Source organism: Salvelinus sp. IW2-2015, linkage group LG23 (genome assembly GCF_002910315.2).
Source record: "Salvelinus sp. IW2-2015 linkage group LG23, ASM291031v2, whole genome shotgun sequence".
In the NCBI taxonomy this organism is placed as follows: Eukaryota; Metazoa; Chordata; class Actinopteri; order Salmoniformes; family Salmonidae; genus Salvelinus; species Salvelinus sp. IW2-2015.
The window spans coordinates 25,896,358-25,922,450 of NC_036863.1; the positions used below are offsets into that span (position 1 = coordinate 25,896,358).

Consider the following 26,093-nt stretch of genomic DNA (forward strand, 5'->3'; position numbering starts at 1 on the left):
CCAATAGCTAACTATCACAGTAGGCCTGCCAAAGTTTTGTATGGTGGGATTGGCCATGTATGAATCATTCAGGTTCTCTTGTCTGATTAAACAATATATTCCAAACTAACATTATACATAAATTATAATCTGTCTTTTGTTTTATGTCATCTGTTATCAATAGCCAGAACCTGTTTAGTTTTACATACATATAGAGGCTCAAACTGATGATTGTAGTTGATGGAATCACAATCGTCTATATATTTTGTGAACATGTTTAGTTGGTTAATGTAAAAACCTTTAGCAATTAATGCTCAGAAGATGGGATGGGTCATGTGTTATGTTATTCCTAACCTAGGCTCAGGGTGGCAGTCTTAACAGATAAAATATCAGATTTACAACCCACCCAGTGCTTCTAGAGTAGCACGCTATGCTTGTGTAGTGGTGAAAACAGTGACAAGTACTGATCACTAAAGAAACACTCATGAATGACTCATGGTCTTGATACCATGTCTGCCACCAATTGTACATACAGTACAAGTCAAAAGTTTGGACACACCTACTCATTCAAGGGTTTTTCTTATTTTTTTTTTACTATTTTCTACATTGTAGAAAAGTAGTAAAGAGATTAAAACTATGACATAACACATATGGATCATGTAGTATGTCACGATCGTCAAAGGTAGAGAGTGAGGACCAAGGCGCAGCGCGTGAAAAGAACATCTTCTTTTATTAGAAGAGGAAAAACACGAAAACGAACACTACACAAAACAAAACAACAAACGACCGTGAAGCTATAAACGTTAGTGCACACAAAAAGCAACAAACGTTCAACATAGACAATTACCCACAAACACCTAAAGCCTATGGCTACCTTAAATATGGCTCCCAATCAGAGACAACAATAACCAGCTGTCTCTGATTGAGAACCAAATCAGGCAACCATAGACTTTCCTAAACACCTACACTCAACCATAGACATACCTAGACACATACACTCAACACAAACCCATACACTACAACCAACACCCCCTATACCATATAATCACCCAAACACACAGGCAACCATAGACTTTCCTAAACACCTACACTCAACCATAGACATACCTAGACACATACACTCAACACAAACCCATACACTACAACCAACACCCCTATACCATATAATCACCCAAAACACACACATACCCCATGTCACACCCTGACCTAACTAAAATAATAAAGAAAACAAATAATACTAAGGCCAGGGCGTGACAGTACCCCCCCAAAAGGTGCGGACTCCGGCCGCAAAACCTGACATATAAAGGGAGGTCCGGGGTGGGCCCTAATATGGCGGCGCTTGGGTGCGGGACGTGGCCCCCACTCCAGCATTGTCAATATCCGCTTCGGTGTCTCTGGTAGATCCTGGCTGACGCGGATTCAGCCGATCCCGGCTGACCATGGCGCTGCGGGCGACTCTGGCTGCCCATGGCTGGCGGCGACTCTGGCTGCCCATGGCTGGCTGACGGCTCTGGACGCTCATGGCTGGCTGACGGCTCTGGACGCTCATGGCTGGCTGACGGCTCTGGACGCTCATGGCAGGCTGACGCTCTGGACGCTCATGGCAGGCTGACGGCTCTGGACGCTCATGGCAGGCTGACGGCTCTGGACGCTCATGGCAGGCTGACGGCTCTGGAGCTCATGGCTCGCTGGCGGCCTTGGCAGATCCTGTCTGGTTGGCGGTTCTGGCAGATCCTGTCTGGTTGGCGGTTCTGGCAGATCCTGTCTGGTTGGCGGCTTGGCAGATCCTGTCTGGTTGGGCGCTCTGGCAGATCCTGTCTGTTGGCGGCTCTGGCAGATCCTGTCTGGTTGGCGGCTCTGGCAGATCCTGTCTGACGAATGGCTCTAGCAGCTCCTGACTGACGAACGGCTCTGACCGGCTCGGGACAGACGGGCGGCTCTAATGGCTCGGGACAGACGGATGGCTCAGACGGCACTGGGCAGACGGATGGCTCAGACCGGCACTGGGCAGCGGATGGCTCAGACGGCACTGGGCAGACGGATGGCTCAGACGGCACTGGGCAGACGGATGGCTCAGACGGCACTGGGCAGAGGGATGGCTCAGACGGCACTGGGCAGACGGATGGCTCAGACGGCACTGGCAGACGGATGGCTCAGACGGCACTGGGCAGACGGATGGCTCAGACGGCACTGGGAGACGGATGGCTCAGACGGCGCTGGGGAGACGGATGGCTCAGACGGCGCTGGGGAGACGGATGGCTCAGATGGCGCTGGGAGACGGATGGCTCTGGCCGGATGAGGCGCACTGTAGGCCTGGTGCGTGGTGCCGGAACTGGTGGTACCGGGCTGGAGACACGCATCTCAAGGCTAGTGCGGGGAGAAGGAACAGGCATACTGGACCCTGGATACGCACATTAGGCCTAGTGCGTGGTGCCGGCACTGGTGGTACCGGCCTGGGACACGCACTTCAAGGCTAGTGCGGGGAGCAGCAACAGGATGCACAGGACTCTGGAGACGCACAGGAGACTTGGTGCGTGGCGTAGGCACAGGTGGTAATGGGCGGGGACACGCACCATTGGACGAGTGCATGGAGGAGAACAGGGCTCTGGAGACACACTGGAAGCCTGGTGCAGGCACTGGTGGAACTGGACTGGGGCGGGGAGGTGGCGCCGGAAATACCGTACCGTGCAGGCGTACTGACTCCCTTGAGCACCGAGCCTGCCCAACCTTACCTGGTTGAATGGTCCCCGTCGCCCGCCAGTGCGGGAGGTGGAATAACCCGCACCGGGCTATGTAGCGAACCGGGGACACCATGCGTAAGGCTGGTGCCATGTAAGCCGGCCGAGGAGACGCACTGGAGACCAGACGCGTTGAGCCGGCTTATGGCACCTGGCTCAATGCCCAATCTAGCCCTACCGTGCGGGGAGGTGGAATAACCCGCACCGGGCTATGAACACATACAGGAGACACCGTGCGCTCTACTGCGTAACACGGTGTCCGCCCGTACTCCCGCTCTCCACGGTTAGCCTGGGAAGTGGGCGCAGGTCTCCTACCTGCCCTCGGCCCACTACCTCTAAGCCCCCCCCCAATAAATTTTTGGGTTGTACTTGCGGGCTTCCAGCCTTGCCTCCGTGCTGCCTCCTCATATCGCCTCCTCTCGGCTTTCGCTGCCTCCAGCTCTTCACGAGGGAGGCGATATTCTCCCGGTTGTGCCCAAGGTCCCTTTCCATCCAAGACGCAGCGCAAGGACCAGGACCAAGACGCAGCGCGTGAAAAGAACATCTTCTTTTATTAGAAGAGGAAAAACACGAAAACGAACACTACACAAAACAAAACAACAAACGACCGTGAAGCTATAAACGTTAGTGCACACAAAAAGCAACAAACGTTCAACATAGACAATTACCCACAAACACCTAAAGCCTATGGCTACCTTAAATATGGCTCCCAATCAGAGACAACAATAACCAGCTGTCTCTGATTGAGAACCAAATCAGGCGACCATAGACTTTCCTAAACACCTACACTCAACCATAGACATACCTAGACACATACACTCAACACAAACCCATACACTACAACCAACACCCCCTATACCATATAATCACCCAAAACACACACATACCCCATGTCACACCCTGACCTAACTAAAATAATAAAGAAAACAAATAATACTAAGGCCAGGGCGTGACATAGTAACCAATAAAGTGATAACCAAATCCAAATATATTTTATATTTGAGATTCTTCAAAGTAGCCACCCTTTGCCTTGATGACAGCTTTTCACACTCTTGGGATTCTCTCAACCAGCTTCATGAGGTAGTCACCTGGAATGCATTTCAATTAACAGGTGTGTCTTGTTAAAAGTTAATTTGTTACATTTCTTTCCTTCTTAATGTGTTTAAGACAATTAGTTGTGTTGTGACAAGGTAGGGGTTATCTACAGAAGATAGCCCTATTTGGTAAAAGACCAAGTCCATATTATGGCAAGAACAGCCCAAATAAACAAAGAGAAACGACAGTCCATCATTTCTTTAAGACATGAAGGTCAGTCAATATGGAAAATTTCAAGAACTTTGAAAGTTTCTTCAGGTGCAGTCGCAAAAACCATCAAGCGCTATGAGGAAACTGGCTCTCATGAAGACCGCCACAGGAAAGGAAGACCCAGAGTTATCTCTGCTGCAGAGGATAAATTCATTAGACTTAACTACACCTCAGATTACAGGCCAAATAAATGGTTCACATAGTTCAACAGACACATCTCAACATCAACTGTTCAGAGGAGACTGCGTGAATCAGGCCTTCATGGTCGAATTTCTGCAAAGAAACCACTACTAAAGGACACCAATAAGAAGAAGAGACTTGCTTGGGCCAAGAAACACGAGCAATGGACATTAGACCGGTGGAAATCTGTCCTTTGGTCTGATGAGTCCAAATGTTATATTTTTGGTTCCAACCCGCATTGTCTTTGTGAGACGCAAAGTAGGTGAACGGATGATCTCCGCATGTGTGGTTCCAACCGTGAAGCATGGAAAGTGTGGGGGTGCTTTGCTGGTGACACTGTCGGTGATTTTTTAGAATTCAAGGCACACTTAACCAGCATGGCTACCACAGCATTCTGCAGCGATACACCATCCCATCTGGTTTGCGCTTAGTGGGACTATCATTTGTTTTTCAACAGGACAATGACCCAAAACACACCTGCAGGCTGTGTAAGGGCTATTTGACCAAGAAGGAGAGTGATGGTGATGCATCAGATGAGCTGGCCTCCACAATCACCCGACCTCAACCCAATTGAGATGGTTAGGGATGAGTTGGACCGCAGAGTGAAGGAAAAGAAGCCAACAAGTGCTCAGCATATGTGGGAACTCGTTCAAGACTGTTGGAAAAGCATTCCTTATAAAGCTGGTTGAGAGAATGCAAAGAGTGTGCAAAGCTGTCACCAAGGCAAAGGGTGGCTACTTTGAAGAATCTAAAATATGAAATATATTTTGATTTGTTTAACGCTTTCTTGGTTACTGCATGATTCAACATGTTGTATTTATTTCATAGTTTTGATGTATTTACTATTATTCTACAATGTAAAAATAAAGAAAATCCCTTGAATTGATAGATGTGTCCAAACTTTTGACTGGTACTGTATGTTATCATTATGGGGCTTATTTATAACTAGTCAAACATACAGGTCATCAAAAAGAAAGGAGGACCAAGGCACTCTTCATATAATTAAAATGCCTTTATTTGTATGGCATGTTCAATAGAAACAAAGTCTTAAAAATCCGACGCGTTTCGGCTGCATGGCCTTCGTCAGGGAGTACAAAGAAATAATACAATGTCCTCTTTCGAACAGCTTTTCCAATTAGCCCTAATTTGAAGAGGTAGTGGTTACAAAATTGATTGGACACACCTAGTAAGCAATACTATACACATTAAAAAGTGAAATACTGTAGCTATGTTATCAAAAAACCTTAAGGTTAGAACTACCTTTCTAGGCGTTCTGATACTTGTAGCTTGGAGTTGAATTATTTGATAACATAGCTACAGTATTTCACTTTTTAATGTGTATAGTATTGCTTACTGGAAATAAACATCATTCAATATGTACTAAAGATACATTTGTCAGGGGAAGATTTGATCTTTATTGAATCAATAGTCTATTTTTCAGAGCTTTATTGAGAGAAGTGTTGAATAATTTGCAGTACATAGGCAAGGTGTAAATACGTCATGCTGCTTGGTTAGCAAGTGTCACTTCCTCCTGATTTGGCTCCCATCAAGGCTTGAAACCAGGACTTCTGCCTTCCTAACACACATGACTGCCCTCCTGAAGCATCTTACCAGTTGGCACCATGTGAAAAGCTAGTAATTTGCTGGGGCAAATGGGGACACATCAGGCTGAGTAGTAGCCTAAGTGCTACATTGGCAAGGTTGAGTCACTGAATCCCATTTGAGTATGTAGGAGTATAATGATCTGGCTCTTGTGCTCACACGAGAACATGAAACCACAAAGTGCTTTGAAATTCCCACAGAGCAAGCCACTATTGCCCAAGGTAAACAAAGAGTGTGTGTTTGTTACGAGTATGCGTTATTCAAGAGTCATCCAAAACACTTGATGCAATCCAAAACTTTACAGTTACTATTTTCTTTGAGTCACCATGCCCTTAGTCTAATCAGACAAGTCTGAAACTTGCACTGGGTGACAAAAATATATGAAAGGGAAAAAAATGTGTTGTTGTGGAATATTTTCCTGCTCAGCAGGAAATGCAAACTTGTAATGTGTATAGGTTTAAACAGGCTTCTAAAGTTTGTAATTTCCACTTTAAAATGTCAGAATTGATTTGCCCTAACAAAAAACGTAGCAACACCTACAAAAAAATTCCATTAATTATATAATCCATATAATAATTCACATTTCCTGTTGCTGCAGGATTCTTTTCCAACCGTAGCCAACTGTCTCAAATTAACATCTCTCATCTGTACCTTATAAATGTTTGGTAGATGTATAGGGTTATATGGAAGTGTTTACAGTAACAGACTAGACTAGAGACAAGTCAGGACAAAGCTGTTCCACCAAAGAATGACAACACAGCTGATCTGCCCCAGCTCCTTCTCGTCTAATCAACAAGCTGTTCAACACTAAACACACACAAGCACTATCCCATTTTCCCTGGAGGTTCTCTAGTATTTGTTGTGTAAATGTGTGTATTACCTGTCTCAGTATTTGGAGTAGATTTGTTTGTTTTTCATAGATAGGGATTTTATCAGYTAAACACTCAGTAGTTTGTGGTTTCTATGGGCCTTTTGCAATCAAAAAGGTTTCTGGGTTCAARGACTGAGAACATTATTTTTGGGCTGTGAGAATACAAGATTAGAATTATCTAACAAATTAGATACTGAAAACTGCAAATGAAAAGCAAATAAACACAAGGCAAAACCACAAAAGACAACCAGTATTGATTTCAATGAGATTTTCCCATGTCTTGTGCATCTCCGTTTTGTCCCTGTTTTTAGTTGAGCAAGTACCAATGCACATGTGTAGAAGGTGTATAACTGTGTGTAAAAAAGGGAAAACACCTCAGTGAGGTATTCATTAGTGGTGACTAATCTCAAAAAGTCCCTGAGATATTTTTCCTGTTTTATATTAACACTCCCTGCTCTGAGACGGTAGTATCACCGGGCAGAGCTCTACCTGTGCACATGGTGTTTCAGTTAATATTTAATCTAAGGATCAGCTAAAAACAACATTGTGGAGCTAGAATAGCTTCACTCACATATAAACCTGGGACATACTGTACATTAAATTACATATTGTTATATTACTGTCTCTGCTGCTTGTTCTAAGGTTCACATTCATTCCTGTCCTCACTTGCAACATAGATTTATCTTAATGATACAGAGACCTGGAGCAGTAATAGGGCCATTTGCTGTAAAATGTATTCCATCACTGGGAGAGAAAAACAGAGTTGAAGTAACATTTACCAGCTGCAACAGACATCCCATAGTAGCCTAAACATTCCAGCTGCTTCGCTCAGTTTTGTTTGTTTCTTATGAAGTCATATGTTTTGTTACAAGTATTTATTCGTTATATGTTGCACGAAATGTGCAGTATCTTGTGCTTGAAATTACTTTTGCGCAACGCAGGCGCATATCTATAGGGGAGGCATGTTCGGTGGGAAGCAATGGATCTGTTCCATCAGGCGATGCCTCCCCATTAAACCATGCCTTCCCTCTTTCTAGCGTCATAGGCATTGTGTAGGTACACAGTGCTACTGTAGGCTATGTCACAGTCTGCAGAACAGCCACAGATCCACTTGTTGTGTCTTTAGGGGTTACTATCGCAGGCTTATTGCATGCCAAGAGCTCAGCCAACATTTTATTGGGTGTAATGAATGCATAATGAAGGCCATTAGCAAAGAATAAGACCCAGCGTTTCCTGTTTCACATTGATTCAGCTTTACAACAAGACAGACAACTAGCTATCAGTTTGTTTTAGTGGCCACAGGCTCTTTGCTTGGGTGGCATCCGTCTGAGCTGATTTTCTAGGATAGCGTGAGTAAGACAGTTGTGAACCAGTCGCTTATTGAGAAATTGCAAAGTAGGGACTGAGTCATGTCTGGAATACCTTGATTGTTCAAATAGTTAATTGCTTTGATTAATATATTAATAATTGTAAGGTTGATAGGTTTATTTTAGATTGTACACAATTGCAGAATACAGTAGGCCTACGTAAGTAAGTAAATCAAATATTTTATTTTGTGTGAATTTACTGGTAATTGAGATACAATATTACAGCTAAGCAGCATTAAGCAGTCTCACAAAGGCATAGGGCTGTTGTAATATCTGTCAGTCTAAGTAGGGGGAAGCGTTTGTTTGTGACTGAATCGTGTGGATCTGCTAATGTTATGGCCTCTTGTCTGAGGCAGCCATTTTGCAAGCCAACTGACATTTACTCCTGAGGTGCTGACCTGTTTCACCCTCGACAACCACTGTGATTATTATTATTTTACCCTGCTGGTCATCTATGAACATTTGAACATCTTGGCCATGCTCTGTTATAATCTCCACCCGGCACAGCCAGAAGAGGACTGGCCACCCCTCATAGCCTGGTTCCTCTCTAGGTTTCTTCCTAGGTTCTGGCCTTTCTAGGGAGTTGAATTCAAAAATCTAAATATGAGGGAAACTCCAAGCAGAGCTCCAAGTTCAATCAGTTTATCCTCTGGTGTATTAATGTGTTGATATCCTTCGTATCCACAGCCAGAATGATTTTGCAGTGCATGGTGATCGAACAGGTTTCCAGTTATATTCATCAGCGGTGTAGGGAGGGTGAAGTCTGTGAATACAAAAATAATAATAAATAATTATACAAATGATTAACAAAACATGCACACAACAGTATTCATACCATGGTTTTTGTGGTAAATGTGAATGGAAAAAAAAGGTAAACTTTTGACAACGGTTTTCATACACATACCTTGTCCATAATGTTGAGACCTCTGGGATCATCATTGAAGAGGTCAGGGAGAAGGAAGATGGCTGCTGTGACTGAGTCCTATAAGGTTTTAGAGAAACCATTAATAAATGATAGCCTACATGTGATCTGCATAACATTATGCGACAAACCAATACCAATTGTACATACCTTTGTGTGCCTCATCAGTATACCTGCAGACACAGACACACACAAATAAGTGGGCAGTTCAGTCATCTGCGCCCAATGCAGCTATAGCCTTCAACATATTCTTACCTCTTTGTTGATTAACATCCCATTGAATCGTGTCCATTTTCTGTTTTAGAAAGAATTTTAAAAGCCACAGCTATTTCCACAAATATGAAAAGATAGATGGTATCATCATAAAACAATATCAATGTAGATCAGATAAGGGAGAAACCTTACCTTTAATTGAGGAGATCTTAAAAATGTTCAGTTAAGTGCCTGCACCTGCTGTTTTCTCAAATTCAATTTTCAGTTGGGCAGTTAGGTTCCTGCAAGAACCCCCAAGAACTGAGGTTCCTCGATGAAGACCACCTTCTATGGTGTTCTTGGAAGTACCTTTTAGAGTGTGTCGTCTAAGAGGCCATCTAATCCAGCTCTTTCAGATCAGTGAGAGAAGGTGAGATGTAGAGGTTATTTTAAATACACAGTAGCAGCAGCTCCTATAATGTGTACAATGTCAAAACTACTCGTTCAATAAAGAGCAGCACTTACACGGTACAGACTTACTGCCTCTTCGGGCTATCTTTGTTCACCTGAAAAACAAAGATACAAAAATGGGATTGAAATTAGATATTTTAATGCCAATGACTTGGCTGCCTTACAAGTCTCAGAAATGTCTTGACATTGTCTGAAACATAGACAATAAAACAATTCCTCTATTTTGTTTTTCTGTTTTTCTGCACAGTATACCTATAGCATGTAAAACTGCCTAGAAAGGCTTTTTTCATGTGATGTTCCACCATTTAGCTATTTCAAACTACTACCATGGTCCATTAGCCAACATTTCCTGCTACAGAATGCAGGATATGACTTCATCCCTAGGACGTAGGAACACTGATCCTATCATTCCATACCGTCCCTCATCATAATTGGGAAATTTCTGAGTCATCCTCAGGGTACAAGGTCAGATTGTATCAACACCTGAAAAAGCAGTCACATATGGAGGGATATGTAGAGACATGTCCAAAGTGATTATGTGATTTTGACATGTGCGTACGTTTGTAAAAGTGTTTGCTTAGTCATTGCAAACAATGTCATGCTCTGTCCCATTAACTGGAAACTATAGAGCAGATCTAGAGCTAATATTAAAACTGTATAAAACTTTACATGAAGATTATGAAGCCTTCAGAAATACCCTTGTTAAACATACACAGATTGTTAATAAATCATTTATGACAAAATGACATTATAAAAAAATGATATACTACCATAACCACCTCTACCCATCATGGCCTTATTTACATCAACATTTATTGTATTCCACAAGTCTAGTCATACATCAACCAATATATTCTGGCAAATACAGCAGCAGCCAATTGGATTCTGATATGGGAATGTATACTGTTTTGTATCTGCGGGCTAAAGCCTAATCTCAGTTTTTACCCCATTATTATCCTGATAGCATACTTTCACAATGTTGCATACCTCTCTGTATGCTCATCCACAGATGAGGTAAATGGTCGGTAAACCAAACATTTTGTGGTACCTTCACGACACCTGGCACATGTCTAGAGCTATTGTACTAGTCCTGTTGGGACAGGAGCTCTCAAACTGTCATGCCTGCTCCCGCTCCCCCTTTCTGTCGCTCAAGGGCGTCAGGCTGTCCATCATTACGCACATCTGTCACTATCGTTACTCGCATATGCGCTTCATTTGACTGACCTGGACTCCATCACTTTATTGATTGCCTCCTCTATATCTGCCTATTCCTCAGTTTGATCCCCGTGTCAGCATTAATGTCGTTACGTTTCCCTTGTCCAGACGCTGTCTGTGTTTTGCTTCATGTCTGTTATTTATTAAATATTCACTCCCTGTACTTGCTTCTCATCTCCCAGCGTCTGTCCTCCCATAAACATAATTCACAGTATGATCTAGGTGGTCCCCTACTCCATACACTGTAGACACAGCACTGGAACAGATGATAACCAAGAAAGAGAGCAATAGGCCTCGCCTCGGCAGAGTTTGAGTCGGTGGGATGTTGTAAGGCAGGGGGACAACCTGGTTGACCGTCCTGGCTCTGATGCAGCCCTGCCTGATATGAACTTTTCCCCTCCGACCCCCAGGTCGATCCCCAGACAAAGACCCAGGGCGACCCCTGAGAGGACCATCAGATGCTGACCTGGAGTTTGCGGAGGTATTTATGAGAGGAGGTATAGGCTGTTACCCCTGGTAAGACAAGACTCTTAGATTAACTATTGCATTTTAGAGTGCTGCTACTAATGAGAGGTCAAGTTTGAGATGGTTTTATTGGCAGGCTTTTAGAGGCTCCCACAAAGGCAGTGAGTGCAGCCTTGCTCAGGTGTGTGGCTGGTTCTACTGTTTGAACAAGAGATATTCCTTAATAGGTTGACCCTATTATTTCAGAGGTGATCTTGTGATTGACTGGGCTGTAGTGGAGCGGGTCGAGAGTTTCAAGCTCCTTGGTGTCCACATCCCTAAACAAACTATCATGGTCCAAACACACCAAGACAGTCGTGAAGAGTGCATGACAACACCTTTTCCCCATCAGGAGACTGAAAAGATTTGGCATGGGTCCCCAGATCCTCAAAAAGTTCTACAGCTGCACCATTGAGAGCATCCTGATCGGTTGCATCACTGCCAGGTATGGCGACTGCTTGGCATCCGACTGTAAGGCGCTACAGAGGGTAGTGTGTGCAGCCCAGTACATCACTGGGGCCAAGCTTCCTGCCATCCAGGACCTATATACTAGGCGGTGTCAGAGGAAGGCCCAAAAAATTGTCAAAGACTCCAGTCACAATAAATAGGCCATAGGAGCGAACAATTACAATTTAGCATAGACTGTTCTCTCTGCTACCGCACGGCAAGAGGTACTGGAGCACCAAGTCTAGGTCCAAAAGGTTCCTGCTACACGCTGTTTATTATCTATGCATAGTCACTTTACCCCTACCTACATGTACAAATTACCTCGACTAACCTGTACCCCCGCACATTGACTCAGTACCGGTACCCCCTGTATATAGCTTCGTTATTGTTAATTTATTGTGTTACTTTTTATTCCATTTTTTACTTTAGTTTATTTAGTAAATATTTTCTTAACTCTATTTCTTGAACTGCATTGTTGGTTAAGCGCTTGTAAGTAAGTATTTCACGGTTAGGCTTGTTGTATTCGGCGTATGTCACAAATAACATTTGATTTGATTTGATGCTGCAGATATAAGAACAATGCCAGCCAGTGTGATCTGGAGAGCATATGGCAGCAATTTATATTTTGTTATTTTCCATCTTGTTCTACTTGACGTGTACTTCACTTTTATTCGAACATAAAACAAGGTGTGTTATGCTTCATTATGTTTAGCTTCATGACATGTTTTACATCTGTGTCTTTGATTACAGTGAGAGGTGTACAGGTATGTACAGGTATCGTAACTGAACCTACTGAGAACAACCACAACTACAAGCTTACAGTCAAACTGCCTGACCATTCATTTAGATGTTAAGTCCCCTATATATGGGACTTTGAGTGGTTCTGGATCGGTTCCGACTGATATTTTAGCTCTCTCAACATGAAAAGATACTAAATAATTTCACAGATTTGAAACAAGACCACTTTCTCTTGGTCACAGACGGACAAAATGACTTAGTGCTTAAGCTGAAGTAACGCGTCTACAAACATTTGATTGGTGTTTCTGCGCCGCTCAGTGGATGTTGTCAATTATATGAAATGCTGCCAATATTGTATAGTAAATTATTTAACATTTGATTGTTACTCTATTTAGAAAGCATGACAGTCTTTTCAAGCCCTATTGCTCCACTTTTGTTGAATAGGAAAAAAAGTATATATGATATTTTAAACTTGTGTCCTCAAAAGTGAATACACATCAGCAATTTCTATATATTTTCTTTACCAGAATGGGGAGTTTCAGAGCTACAAGTGAGAAGCGCTACAGGTGAGAACAGTAACCCTGAGCTACAGGTGAGAACAGCAACCCTGAGCTACAGGTGAGAACAGCAACCCTGAGCTACAGGTGAGAACCAGCAAACCCTGAGCTACAGGTGAGAACAGCAACCCTGAGCTACAGGTGAGAACAGCAACCCTGAGCTACAGGTGAGAACAGCAACCCTGAGCTACAGGTGAGAACAGTAACCCTGAGCTACAGGTGAGCAAGTTATTCTTTGTCCTGGACTAGGCTTAATCTGTGTCCTCAAAGCCCCTACATGTCCTATCCTGTCCTAGAGTCATGCATTGAATGCAACTACATTGCCTTAAGAAAGTATTCATACCCCTTGACTTATTCCACATTTTGTTAAGTTACAGCCTGAATTCAAAATGGATAAAAAAATGAAATCACACCCTTCTACACACAATACCCCATAATGACGAAGTGAAAACATGTTTTTAGACATTTTTTCAAGCGTATTGAAAATAAAATACAGAAATATCTAATTAACATAAGTATTCACATCCCTGACTCAATAGTTTGCAGAAGCACCTTTGGCAGCGATTACAGCTGTGAGTATTTTTGGGTAAGTCTCTAAGATCTTTACACACCTGGATTGTACAATATTTGCATATTATTCTTTTTAAATCTTCAAGCTCTGTCAAGTTGATTGTTCATCAATGCTAGACAGTCATTTTCAAGTCTTGTCATAGATTTTGAAGCCGATTTAAGTCAAAACTGTAACTAGGCCACTCAGGAATATTCAATGTCATCTTGGTAAGCAACTCCAGTGTATATTTGGCCTTGTGTTTGAGGTCATTGTCCTGCTGAAAGGTGAATTCGTATCCCAGTGTCTGTTGGAAAGCAGACTGAAACAGGTTTTCATCTAGGATTTTGCCTGTGCTTATAGTTGTATTTTTTTTATCCAAACAAACTCTTAAGTTCTTGCCGATGACAAGCATARCCATAACWTGATGCAGCCACCACCATGCTTGAAAACATGAAGAGTGGTACTCAGTYATGTGTTTTATTGGATTTYCCCCAAACATAACACTTTGTATTCAGGACATTTTTAATTTAATTATTTATTTCACCTTTATTTAACCAGGTAGGCTAGTTGAGAACAAGTTCTCATTTACAACTGCGACCTGGCCAAGATAAAGCAAAGCAGTGTGACACAGACAACAACACAGAGTTACACATGGAATAAACAATAAACAAGCAAAAAACACAATAAACAAGTCAATGACACAGTAGAAAAAAAAGAAAGTCTATATACAGTGTGTGCAAAAGGCATGAGGAGGTAGGCAATAAATAGGCCATAGGAGCGAACAATTACAATTTAGCAGATTAACACTGGAGTGATAAATGAGCAGATGATGATGTGCAAGTAGAGATACTGGTGTGCAAAAGAGCAGAAAAGTAAATAAAAATAGTATGGGGATGAGGCTGAAGACATTCCTGTGTTGTCTTGGCTGTGTGCTTAGGATCGTTGTACTGTTGGAAGGGGAACCTTCCAGTCTGAGGTGCTCTGGAGCAGGTTTTCATCAAGGATCTCTTTGTACTTTGCTCTGTTCATCTTTCCCTCGATCCTGACTAGTTTCCCAGTCCCTGCCGCTGAATAACATCCCCACAGCATGATGCTGCCACCACCATGCTTCACCGTAGGGATGGTGCCAGTTTTCCTCCAGACGTGATGCTTGGCATTCAGGCCAAAGAGTTCAGTCTTGGTTTCATCAGACCAGAAAGGCTTCTTAACAGCTTCTACCCCCAAACCATAAGACTGCTGAACAGCTAATTAAATGGCTACACTGACTATTTTTATTGACCCCCCCCCTGTTTATTATCTATGCTTAGTCACTTTACCCCTACCTACATGTACATATTACTTCAATTACCTCGACTAACCTGTGCCCCCGCACATTGACTCGGTACCGGTACCCCCTGTATACAGCCTCGTTATTGTTATTTTATTGTTGCTCTTATTTTTTTACTTTAGTTTACATAGTAAATATTTTCTTAACTCTTATTTTTCTTAAAACTGCATGGTTGGTTAATTCAGCACACTTTGAGCAGAGTTTGTTGAATGAACAAACTTCAACACAGTAGCTCAAATTCTTGTCCATTTGAAGTCCACTCAATTCACAGAATAATGCTGATTAAGCAATTGGTTAACTTGGCTTTTTTTGTATCATAACCTGAGGGCAGTTCTGATTCTGAATGATCTTCAGGTAGAATGTCATCACACTCCACATACTCAATTATCTTTTCTATTACCAACAGAATTAATCTACTTCTTCAAGGGGAATGTTAAGTAGAAATATGACCCCAAATTCAAACATGTCACTGCCACAGGGCCTGCCAATGAGTTGTTGGAGTGTACTGGACAACTTAACAACAACACACTGAAGAGTGGAGATAGCAAAGTCATCTTCTGCTCAAAATCTCACGCTCTCCCTTAACCCCAGAGACGGTTGTCCAGATTAGGGAAGACTCAATAGAGGAACTGAGTCAGATGCATGAAAGAGAAGTGTCATTTTGATCTGGAAACAACCACAACAAGTTGGTTTACATCATCAAATAGACTCTGCAATGTCTTATTACAGAATCGCACAGCTTTTAGCGATGAAACATTCTGTAAGCAGGATAGCTATTGAAATCCTTGGTTGAATTGACAGTATCCTGTCCGCTCAGGGAAGTGATGAAAGGTGTTGCATGGTTATTTGATGTGACACAACCTGATTGTCATGCCCTGGCCTTAGTTATCTTTGTTTTCTGTATTATTTTAGTTAGGTCAGGGTGTGACAGGGGGGATGTTTGTGTGTATTTGTCTCGTCTTGGGTGGTTGTATTGTATAGGGGGTTTTGTTGAGTGTATGGGGTTGTGTTCAGTATAGATGTTTAGGAAAGTCTATGGTTGCCTGGTTTGGTTCTCAATCAGAGACAGCTGTTTATTGTTGTCTCTGATTGGGAGCCATATTTAAGGCAGCCATAGGCATTAGGCTATTGTGGGTAATTGTCTATGTGATGTTGCATGTTTGCACTCAGTATTATAGCGGTCACGTTCGTTTTGTTATTTTGTATTGTTTGTTAAGTGTTCTTCGTTATTAAAAAAAAGAATGTATTTCTCTCACGCTGCGCCTTGGTGTCCTCACTACGACGATCGTGACACTGATAATGATGAAATGATATAATAAATAAAGTATAATGCTATAAAAAGTCTAATCAGGGTTAAACCAGATTACAAGATGTCTAAAAGCCCAGGAACTACTGTCTAGCATTGTTACACCTACTGCCTAATGATTACTGTGCATTGCCTCTGATATAAAACATTTATAAACTATACAATTATTATATATTAAGTGTGAAATGCTCTGTCACTATATGAAACAATAATTCCAATCTTGCGGGAAGCCTTCATCTAATGGAAGTGGCCTCCGGAAGTGTTTTGCTCTCATGAAGTTCACACAAAGCTTTCCCACCGGCAGGCAGTGTCATACCATAGCTACGGGATTGCTTGCTTGTGTCTGTGTCATTCATAGCACTAGAACCCCCCCCCAGGAAAAAATATATATACTTTGGGGAACCATTTACCCATCGATATTGATTAAAAAAATACATAAATGTATATCTGTCCTATAAAGAGTGCCACTTGCCTCACCAGGCGCATTTGTTTTTGTTTAGTTTTTTAGGAAATGAGCATCCAGTATCATGGTTAAAAAAAAATCTTAGTACATACTGCRMTTCTATCACACATGCAATGATGTCTGTGTGAAAAAACATTGTTTGAAGTAACATCTTTGTTATTGTAATATTGCAAACGGATGTGTCAGTTTCACAGCTATGGATTACAGTTCAAGGTTGACTAATGCTATTGACTATCGCAATTACCTGAGACCATTGAGTCATACAGTACAGTATGTGGAAGGATAGTTCCTCTTGTTGCCCCATGTTGGAAGATTGCAGATGCTGACTGAAACATAAGAAGTATTTTTTCACAGCTGAATTGTGTACCAGGTAACAATGAATGAAAACCAACAGTGTAAAAATTACCTGGGGTGTTGACAGCCTAGGTGTCAATGTAACTTCATTATTTCATAGTTATGCTCCTGTAAATGAGCTAAACTGCTCTAGACTATTTTAATCCTCATTTAAATGATTCACTGCATGTTTATTTGCTATAGGTGGTTGGCAGCATAGCCCATTGTGACAGGACTGATGAGTAAAGGTTGGCATGCTACTAATTGAGAGTAGGCTACTATGAATCCGTGGGGTTGCCCTGGCGATGCCAACTTAGCGTGACTCTGTCTGTCTGACTGTCCTCAGCACTGCTCATTTAAAACCATTACCTTCACTTTACATACTCCATGGTCATAATCAGTTGTTCAGTTCATTATCAATGTGTCCATGTAAATTACAATAATGTATTTATTACACACATATTACACTAGAGGCCCAGAGGCTAGAGAAGAGGACCAGTAGCCGGAAGGTTTGAATCCCAGGCCGGGCATTAAAAATAGTGCCAGAGGCGCTGCACTGCGGCTGACCCTGTGCTACTCCCAAAGTATGGTATTTTTCCACTTCTGATGGACTATAGTGCTACAGGCGCACATTTCTTGATTGATGGACATCATGGGTCGTTGCACTAAAGTAGTTTGGGGCCGGTGTCTGTGAAATGGGACAGCAGCCAACTAGCCAAGTCCATGGGCTGCATCGGTTTCCTCTCTCTTTCTTTTTAATAACCAAATATGATATTTACTTTTGTTTTGATAAATCAATGTCATATCACTCTTTTACACTTGACTTAATATGATGGAAATAATCCTTCCCTCCTATACATGCAATAACAAGTTTTTCTGAGAGAGTGGTACATTCTACAATACTAAGTACACTAAGTGTTTTTCGCAATAACTTAGTAATTTAGAATGTGAAATACACAATAGATTGATGTCAGCAAGTAAGACAAATATAAATCAATATACCAATTATTTAGAGGATATGYCTATTGATAAAACATTTATTTTAAGCTTGTTGAGCTTTATTTCTGTGTCTGAATACAGTTTTGTGGGTATTTTTTTCTTCCAATTTATAGTACATTCCAGTACATTATGAAAAGTAATTACGATTAAGGCAGTGTTTTTGTCTGTCATAATGTATTTGGTGTCTGTCATCACCTTGATTTCCTTCCTCTTGTTTGATGAGGGTTTTTACCAGTGATGACTCACTGACATTGCTCAACTCTCCGGGCTTTGAGTGTATATAAGACGTCTCCTGGCCACACACCACACAAACAAGACAATCTTGAGGAAGAAGCATCATGAAGACTTTCAATCTGTGCTTACTACTAATCAACCTGGCAATAGTGGTTTACTCTTTGCCAATATCGCCACCTAGTAAAGAAGATGAAGCCTTTGCAGAGGTATGCTTTTTGTCACATCTTTTGCTAGAAGGGTCTATATGGGTTTTACAACTGAAATTATTGTGATGGAACAGATGTGTACATGTAACTTCATATGGCTTGGTCAGTTTGTTATTGTAAAAGAGAATGTTGATAATAAAAATACATTGGACTTAGTTGTGTTGAACTATTGACGTGGAAGTATTATTGAAATACTTGCTTAGTTAGATGCTATACTCATAACACAGTAAAGTCAATGTTTATTTTAACACTTGTTGTGTGAGCCTTGTACACCTACCATAGGATATTATATTCATAACTGTAGTAAAGGTCACCATAATGTACTATCATATTAACATCATGCTTGCTGTGTTTTCTGTAGACGTACCTGAAGAGGTTCTTTAACCTGACAGAGGAGACGGGTCCTGCGTTCAAACGGGGGCCCAGCCAGCAGAGCAGGAAGGTCAGCGAGATGCAAAATTTCTTTGGTCTCCAGGTGACAGGAACCTTGGACGCTGAGACTGTGACGATGATGAAGAAGCCACGCTGTGGGGTACCTGATGTCCAACTCAGCCGCTTCACCACCTTCGACAATCGCAAGTGGCAGACCAACCAGGTTACCTACAGGTGAGAGGAGTGAGAAAGACTAATTTGACCATGGTGAATTTATGCTAAGAAAAAATAAGGCTTGTCATGTTATCATTTAGTTATTTGCGTTTATTAATCAGGTGGTCTTTAAACTTTGAGAAAAACATAAAGGAAGTATCCACTTAGTGTGGATAATAATGTTTTTGTATTTGCAAACATCAAGTTATGCACAAAGACAGTGATGATAGCCCTTTGAGAAATGTTTTTCTAATGTTGACTGTTGGTATATTGTGTTCTTCAGGATTGAGAACTACACCCCTGACATGTCTGAGGCTGAGGTGGACAACTCCATAGAGAGAGCACTACAGGTGTGGGCCAAGGTCTCCCCCCTGAGGTTCACCCGCATCTACAGCGGCATTGCTGACATCAGGATCTCCTTCGGCACCAGAAGTAAGCAACTTTTATCCTACCTAACACAATGAAACAGAAAAATACTGTGAAACATTTATTGTACATTATGATGCATTGTGGGAACATTTTGTGGGTGGGGAAGGAAATGCTATATTTCGAGTGGTATTGTAATTCCATCGCACAGAATACAGTACCAGACCGTATTTTTGGAGTGCCGAAAGCCTTTCGTCCACTAGTGAGTGAATGGCATTGTTGTCTGGCTCATTAACATATTTTGAGGTGTGCCTTGTAAGAGGCTATATTTGTTGCACCCATTAGTGAGAATGCTGTACCAATTTAACTGGTATGTGGTAGAAGTCCCCCATCAATTTACAATGTATAGGGGACAAATTGGAGTGGCAGCAAGTCTTAAACCTTTAATTGTCAACCTCAAATTACCTAACAGCCAACCTGCTGGCACCAACCCCATGTAATTACAGCAAAATACAAAACTTACCCCTCCTAATTGAATATCATTCATTCATCCATTCTATCCTACTATAGTCAATTCTGCAGTATTGTAATGTGTGTAATTACACAGTGCATGCTTTGATACTGTATTTAGATTACAGGTGGTATATTGCAATATGAAATACAGTAACTTACTAACCACTTGCTGCTTGTAAGTTACTGTCATATTCACAGCAACCCCTTTACAGTGTACTATAATTAGCTAATAAGCTGATGTACCAAAATGTCATACTGTAGATGTTCACAAAGATGGTATCCATTTAAAAAGGGAACATAAAGTACTGTATGTACTGTATAGAGCTTTGTTTTGAAAGACAGACGGTCACTTCAAAGGCTCTCAGGATGGTTTTGTATAGCAGAGTTAGAAAGGGAGGGATGCAGGGAGATACCTGTAGAGGATCCACTGTTTGCATTCCTCCTGTCAGAGCATAGTGCAGGTATAGACCTATTCAGGGGCAACCTCCGCTACATGCCACTTACATAACCAACATCACCACCACTCACAAACACAACATCATCCACAATGGTCTCAGTGGCATTCTACTGCACTTTAATCTCTTTTACATGGTTTGATGTGCTGACAGAATGGAGAGACACCCAAATACCACTTACATAACCATCATCACCACTCGTAATCTTAAACACATACATCCACAGTAGCATCAATATCATGTCACTGCTTGCCCCTCACTGTAATCCGTATTTACAGTTTGATGAGTTGAAGGGGTGTTATTAGAGCCACTCTGCCTTATTTCACCCTCTGAGGTGTTACGAAGTGTATCGGTTTTAAGAAACTAACATTATATATAAATAATTTGAATATAAATGTTAAAACAGTATGCATTTGTCCTCATCTCTSATGGCTCAAATGATGATTTCTCCTGTCCGTGTAGATCATGGTGATTTTTACCCCTTCGATGGCCCTGATGGCACCCTGGCCCATGCCTTCTCCCCCGGCGCTGACATTGGAGGAGATGCTCATTTTGACGATGATGAGTCCTTCAGCTTCAGCTCAACCAGAGGTGAGACCCTCTATCACAACAATATGTGGAACATGACTTCATTTACGCTGTTTCAATTGTAGGACAGTCCTGAGTGACATGTCATGATAATTGCCACAAAAGAGTAGAAGATCTGTAATTATGTATTGTCATCATAAAGGGTACAACCTGTTCTTGGTGGCTGCCCATGAGTTTGGCCATTCCCTTGGTCTCAGCCACTCCACCGACCCTGGAGCGCTGATGTACCCAGTGTACAGCTACACAGACCCCAGCACCTTCTCTCTGCCCCGCGATGACGTCAACGGTATCCAGTACATCTATGGTCAGTATTCAATTATCTTTTCTCATTCTGCCCAGTTTGCTTTAGCTTTATATTGCTATATTCCATTTTGTTTGCTTTTGACTGATCAACAAAAAGGCTCAGGCCAAATAATTTATATAATTGATCTCCAAGTAATTTTATACTGGAACTTGAATTAATGAGTATCTGTGTCCTCCAGGTCCAAACACAGATGTGAACCCCAACCCAGACAAGCCAGATCCTACACCCCCTTCCACCCCTAATGCCTGTGACCCCACCCTAGTTTTGGATGCTGTCACCACTCTGCGTGGGGAGAAGATGTTCTTCAAGGGCAGGTACAGCAAATCATGTAGCCTAGATCAAATGTTCAGTGATGGTAACCTACAGCTCAAAAAAAGTCAAAGAATGACACGGTTTCCCAGGAAAACAGGTTGCCTGTTCATCTGTAATCAAGAGCTTTAACGTCCTGATGTCTTCCCTCCATCCTCAGGTTCTTCTGGCGTAGCTACTCTCAGAGCAGCAAACCACAACAGAACCTCATCAAGAACTTCTGGCCCGAACTCCCCGACAACATCAATGCTGCTTACGAGAGCCAGCTATCTGACAGAGTGTTCCTCTTCAAAGGTATGTCAGAGTCACCAAATGCCTCAAATGAGCCCTGGTATGGCTGTAGTCTCCATAACTTGTCTAGAGACATATCAGAGCTAGCCTCATAGACTACAGTGGGTTGCGAAAGTATTCACCCCCTTGGCATTTTTCCTATTTTGTTGCCTTACAACCTGGAATTAAAATTGATTTGTATCATTTGATTTACACAACATGCCTACCACTTTGAAGATGCAAAATATTTTTCATTGTGAAACAGACAAGAAATAAGACAAAAAAACGGAAAACTTGAAAACGTGCATTACTATTCACCCCCCCAAAGTCAATACTTTGTAGAGCCACCTTTTGCAGCAATTACACCTGCAAGTCTCTATAAGCTGGCACATCTAGCCTATGGGATTTCTGCCCATTCTTCAAGGCAAAACTGCTCCAGCTCCTTCAAGTTGGATGGGTTCCGCTGGTGTACAGCAATCTTTAAGTCATACCACATATCCTCAATTGGATTGAGATCTGGGCTTTGATTAGGTCATTCCACAACATTTAAATGTTTCCCTTTAAATCACTCAAATGTTGCTTTAGCAGTATGCTTAGGGTCATTGTCCTGCTGGATGGTGAACCTCCGTCCCAGTCTCAAATCTCTCGAAGACTGAAACAGGCTTAGCCCAAGAATTTCCCTGTGTTTAGCTTCATCCTTTAATTCTGACCAGTTTCCCAGTCCCTTACGATTAAAAATATCCCCACAACATGATGCTGCCACCAACATGCTTCACTGTGGGGATGGTGTTCTCAGGGTTATGAGAGGTGTTGGGTTTGCGCCAGACATAGCGTTTTCCTTGATGGCCAAAAAGATCAATTTTAGTCTCATCTGACCAGAGTACCTTCTTCCATATGTTTGGGGAGTCTCCCACATGCCTTTTGGCAAACACCAAACGTGTTTGCTTATTTTTGTCTTTAAGCAATGGCTTTTTCTGGCCACTCTTCCATAAAGCCCAGCTCTGTGGAGTGTACAGCTTAAAGTGGTGCTATGGACAGATACTCCAATCTCCGCTGTGGAGCTTTGCAGCTCCTTCAGGGTTATCTTTGGTCTCTTTGTTGCCTCTTTGATTAATGCCAACCTTGCATGGTCTGTGAGTTTTGGTGGGTGGCCCTCTCTTGGCAGGTTTGTTGTGGTGCTATATTCTTTCCATTTTTTAATAATGGATTTAATGGTGCTCCGTGGGATGTTCAAAGTTTCAGATTTTTTTTTATAACCCAACCCTGTCTGTACTTCTCCACAACTTTGTCCCTGACCTGTTTGGAGAGCTCCTTGGTCTTCATGGTGCCGCTTGCTTAGTGGTGTTGCAGACTCTGGGGCCTTTCAGAACAAGTGTATATATACTGTGATCATGTGACACTTAGATTGCACACAGGTGGACTTTATTTCGCTAATTATGTGACTTCTGAAGGTAATTGGTTGCACCAGATCTTATTTAGGGGCTTCATAGCAAAGGGGGTGAATACATATGCATGCACCACTTTTCCGTTTTTTTATTTTTTTAATGTTTTGAAACAAGTACATTTTTTCATTTCACTTCACCAATTTGTACTATTTTGTGTATGTCCATTACATGAAATCCAAATAAAAATCTATTTAAATTACAGGTTGTAATGCAACAAAATAGGAAAAATGCCAAGGGGGTGAATACTTTTGCAAAGCACTGTACTACTACACTATAGGCTAGTACACTATACACTATGGCTGTAATGAATACTGTGTGAATATGTGAACCTGTTTAATTGGAGCCAGGGTCATATCTCAGTACTACTTTCTCTATCCCTGCAGATAGTCAGGTCTGGGCTCTCTACGGCTATGACATCGTCCCCGGTTATCCCAGAAACCTGAACAGCTTGGGTCTGCCCAGTACCGTGAAAAAAGTTGACGCTGCCCTGTATGATGTAGATTCTCGCAAGACCTTGTTCTTCGTTGATGACAACTACTACAGGTTAGTGGAGTCTGTTTAATCATTACAAGTTATTGCATTTTTATTCATTTTTCTATGTACTGTGTATTGCCATTAGATGTCAAGAGTATCACAATCTCACTAATATTCCTGTTACCGTAGTTACGACGAGGCAATGAAAAGGATGGACAAAGGTTTCCCCAAGCGTGTTGATGAAGGGTTCCCAGGCATGACAAGCAAAGTGACTGCAGCCTTCCAAGTCCGAGGTGAGTGTGATACAGCATCTAAACACATTACAAGCCAAGCATATGGAAATATACAATGACGTAGAAAAAATGTTGATTCAACCAGTATGTGCCCAGTAGGATGTCTCTAACCTCTCTACCCTATATGGTTTAACAGGCTTTACCTACCTCTATAGTGGCTCCTACATGTTTGAGTACAGCATGAGGACCAGGAGACAGTTACGCGTGCTAGGAAACAACTACTTCCTGCCCTGTTAGAACATCGTCCCTCATGAGCCGTTTAAAGTAGCAGCCATGAACAACAATGAATGAAGCCAAATATTTTTTTATAATATATAATATAGTTGTTGTAACTTTGACATTTTAAAGATTTGTTTTCTAATAAATATTATTGTCACATATCTATTTAAATATCTATTCAAATATCTATTCATGTATCTCAATTATTTTATATGTTTCTTGATTAAATTGTAACCTAAATAATCTGAAAACATGAATGTATTGAATGAAGGCCAAACAAGTTTTTACACTTTGAATATTCAAATAAATTCCAAGTTATTGCGATTTTTTTTGCCTTTTACTACGGTGTACTTGTGGTGGAAACATTATGGAGAAAAGATGCGTATTTGATCCATTGCTTCAAATGACATTACCAAACAATTCACTTAAACAAATATACAACCCACAGAGGGTCGTACTAATCACCCCAAACAACCCCAAAAAGGTACCCCAAACAACCACAAACAACTACAGAACAGGTGTCCCAAACAACCCGCAACAACCACAAACAGATACACCAAACAACCCAAAACAACCACAAGCAACCACAAACAGATAACGCAAACAACCCAAACAAACCCAAACAACCACAAAGAGGTACCACAAACAACCTCAAATAACCACAAAGAGGTACCACAAACAACCTCAAATAACCACAAAGAGGTACCACAAACAACCTCGAATAACCACAAAGAGGTACCACAAACAACCACAAACAACCTCAAATAACCACAAAAACAGGTAACCAAAAGAACCCCCAAAAAACCCAAACAGGTACCCAAAAGAACCCAAAAGTACCCTGTCCCCAAATAATGAGAAGCATCCAGCTGCAGATTATGCACACTGAGGCCACCTGTTATAAACAAAACCTCAAAGTGCATTTTGTGGTGTATTTTTGCATCTCAGTTGGTATGTGTTCTCTAACGCCCTGGACCACAGCTATAATATGTCACTAGCTCTGGTCCAAGGCATAGCTTGTAGCTAGCTATGGTCCCCACTCGCTCTGGTCCAGGGCATAGCTAGTAGCGCTGGTCCGCTACTAGCTAGTGTGGACCAGAGCTAGACCAGAGTTAATGCGGATCAGAGCTACTAGCTACTAGCTATACACTGGACCAGAGCAAGTTAGTGTGGACCAGAGCTAGACTAGAGTTAATGTGACCAAGAGTTAATGTGGACCAGAGCTAGTTATTTACTAGCTACGCCCTGGACCAGAGCTAGTGCGGACCAGAGCTACTAGCTATGCCCTAGACCAGAGCTAGTGTGGACCAGTACTAGCAAGCTACCAGCTATGCCCTGGACAAGAGCTAGTGGCAGATTATAGCTCTGGTACAGGGCATTACAGCACTGCACAAATACCAACTCAGACGCAAAAATATAATCTGAGACGCAAGCGCTTTGAGGTTTGCAGACCAGGTGGCCTCAGGGTGCATAATCTGCAGTTTGATGCTTCTTGTTGTTTGGGGATGTTTGGGGTACTTTTGGGTTCTATTTTGTACCTGTTTGGGGTACTTTGGGGTTATTTTGGGTACCCATTTCTGGTTGTTTAGGGTGATTAGTAGGACCCCCAATGGGTATCTGTATTAAGGTACATGAAACCATAACAAATGGAATGGAAATAATAACATAGATGGAGAATAACAATGAAGGAACTCAATCTTCTACATGCCACACTGATATAGTATACCACAAGGTATAACTAAACTAATTATTTAGGGAAATCATATGGT

The 26,093-nt window shown here is 41.9% G+C and overlaps 1 protein-coding gene and 1 long non-coding RNA gene across 2 annotated transcripts; one reads left to right on the forward strand and one right to left on the reverse strand.

Moving 5' to 3' along the window:
- Positions 1-7,815: 7,815 nt before the first annotated feature.
- Positions 7,816-9,727, reverse strand: LOC111950697 (uncharacterized). The gene is made up of 6 exons (XR_002875517.2): positions 9,682-9,727; positions 9,370-9,565; positions 9,220-9,259; positions 9,115-9,137; positions 8,947-9,024; positions 7,816-8,805 (listed from the first exon to the last, which is right to left on the reverse strand). It is a non-coding gene; the product is annotated as an uncharacterized lncRNA (long non-coding RNA).
- An 8,629-nt stretch (positions 9,728-18,356) lies between these two features.
- On the forward strand, positions 18,357-24,651 carry LOC111950692 (collagenase 3). Its single transcript, XM_023968496.2, has 10 exons — positions 18,357-18,506; positions 18,868-19,112; positions 19,375-19,523; positions 20,888-21,016; positions 21,156-21,317; positions 21,496-21,631; positions 21,787-21,920; positions 23,725-23,884; positions 24,005-24,108; positions 24,245-24,651. The coding sequence occupies exons 1-10, from the start codon at positions 18,405-18,407 to the stop codon at positions 24,343-24,345; spliced, it is 1,422 nt and encodes a 473-aa protein (XP_023824264.1). The 5' UTR covers positions 18,357-18,404; the 3' UTR covers positions 24,346-24,651.
- The last annotated feature ends 1,442 nt before the right edge of the window (positions 24,652-26,093 follow it).

Excerpts from the sequence above, each read along its gene's own strand:
- LOC111950692 (XM_023968496.2), top strand. The coding sequence starts at position 18,405 with ATGAAGACTTTCAATCTGTGCTTACTACTAATCAACCTGGCAATAGTG. Across the intron at positions 21,632-21,786 it reads AAGATGTTCTTCAAGGGCAG|GTTCTTCTGGCGTAGCTACT; the intron begins GTACAGCAAATC and ends CTCCATCCTCAG. Across the intron at positions 23,885-24,004 it reads GTTGATGACAACTACTACAG|TTACGACGAGGCAATGAAAA; the intron begins GTTAGTGGAGTC and ends CTGTTACCGTAG.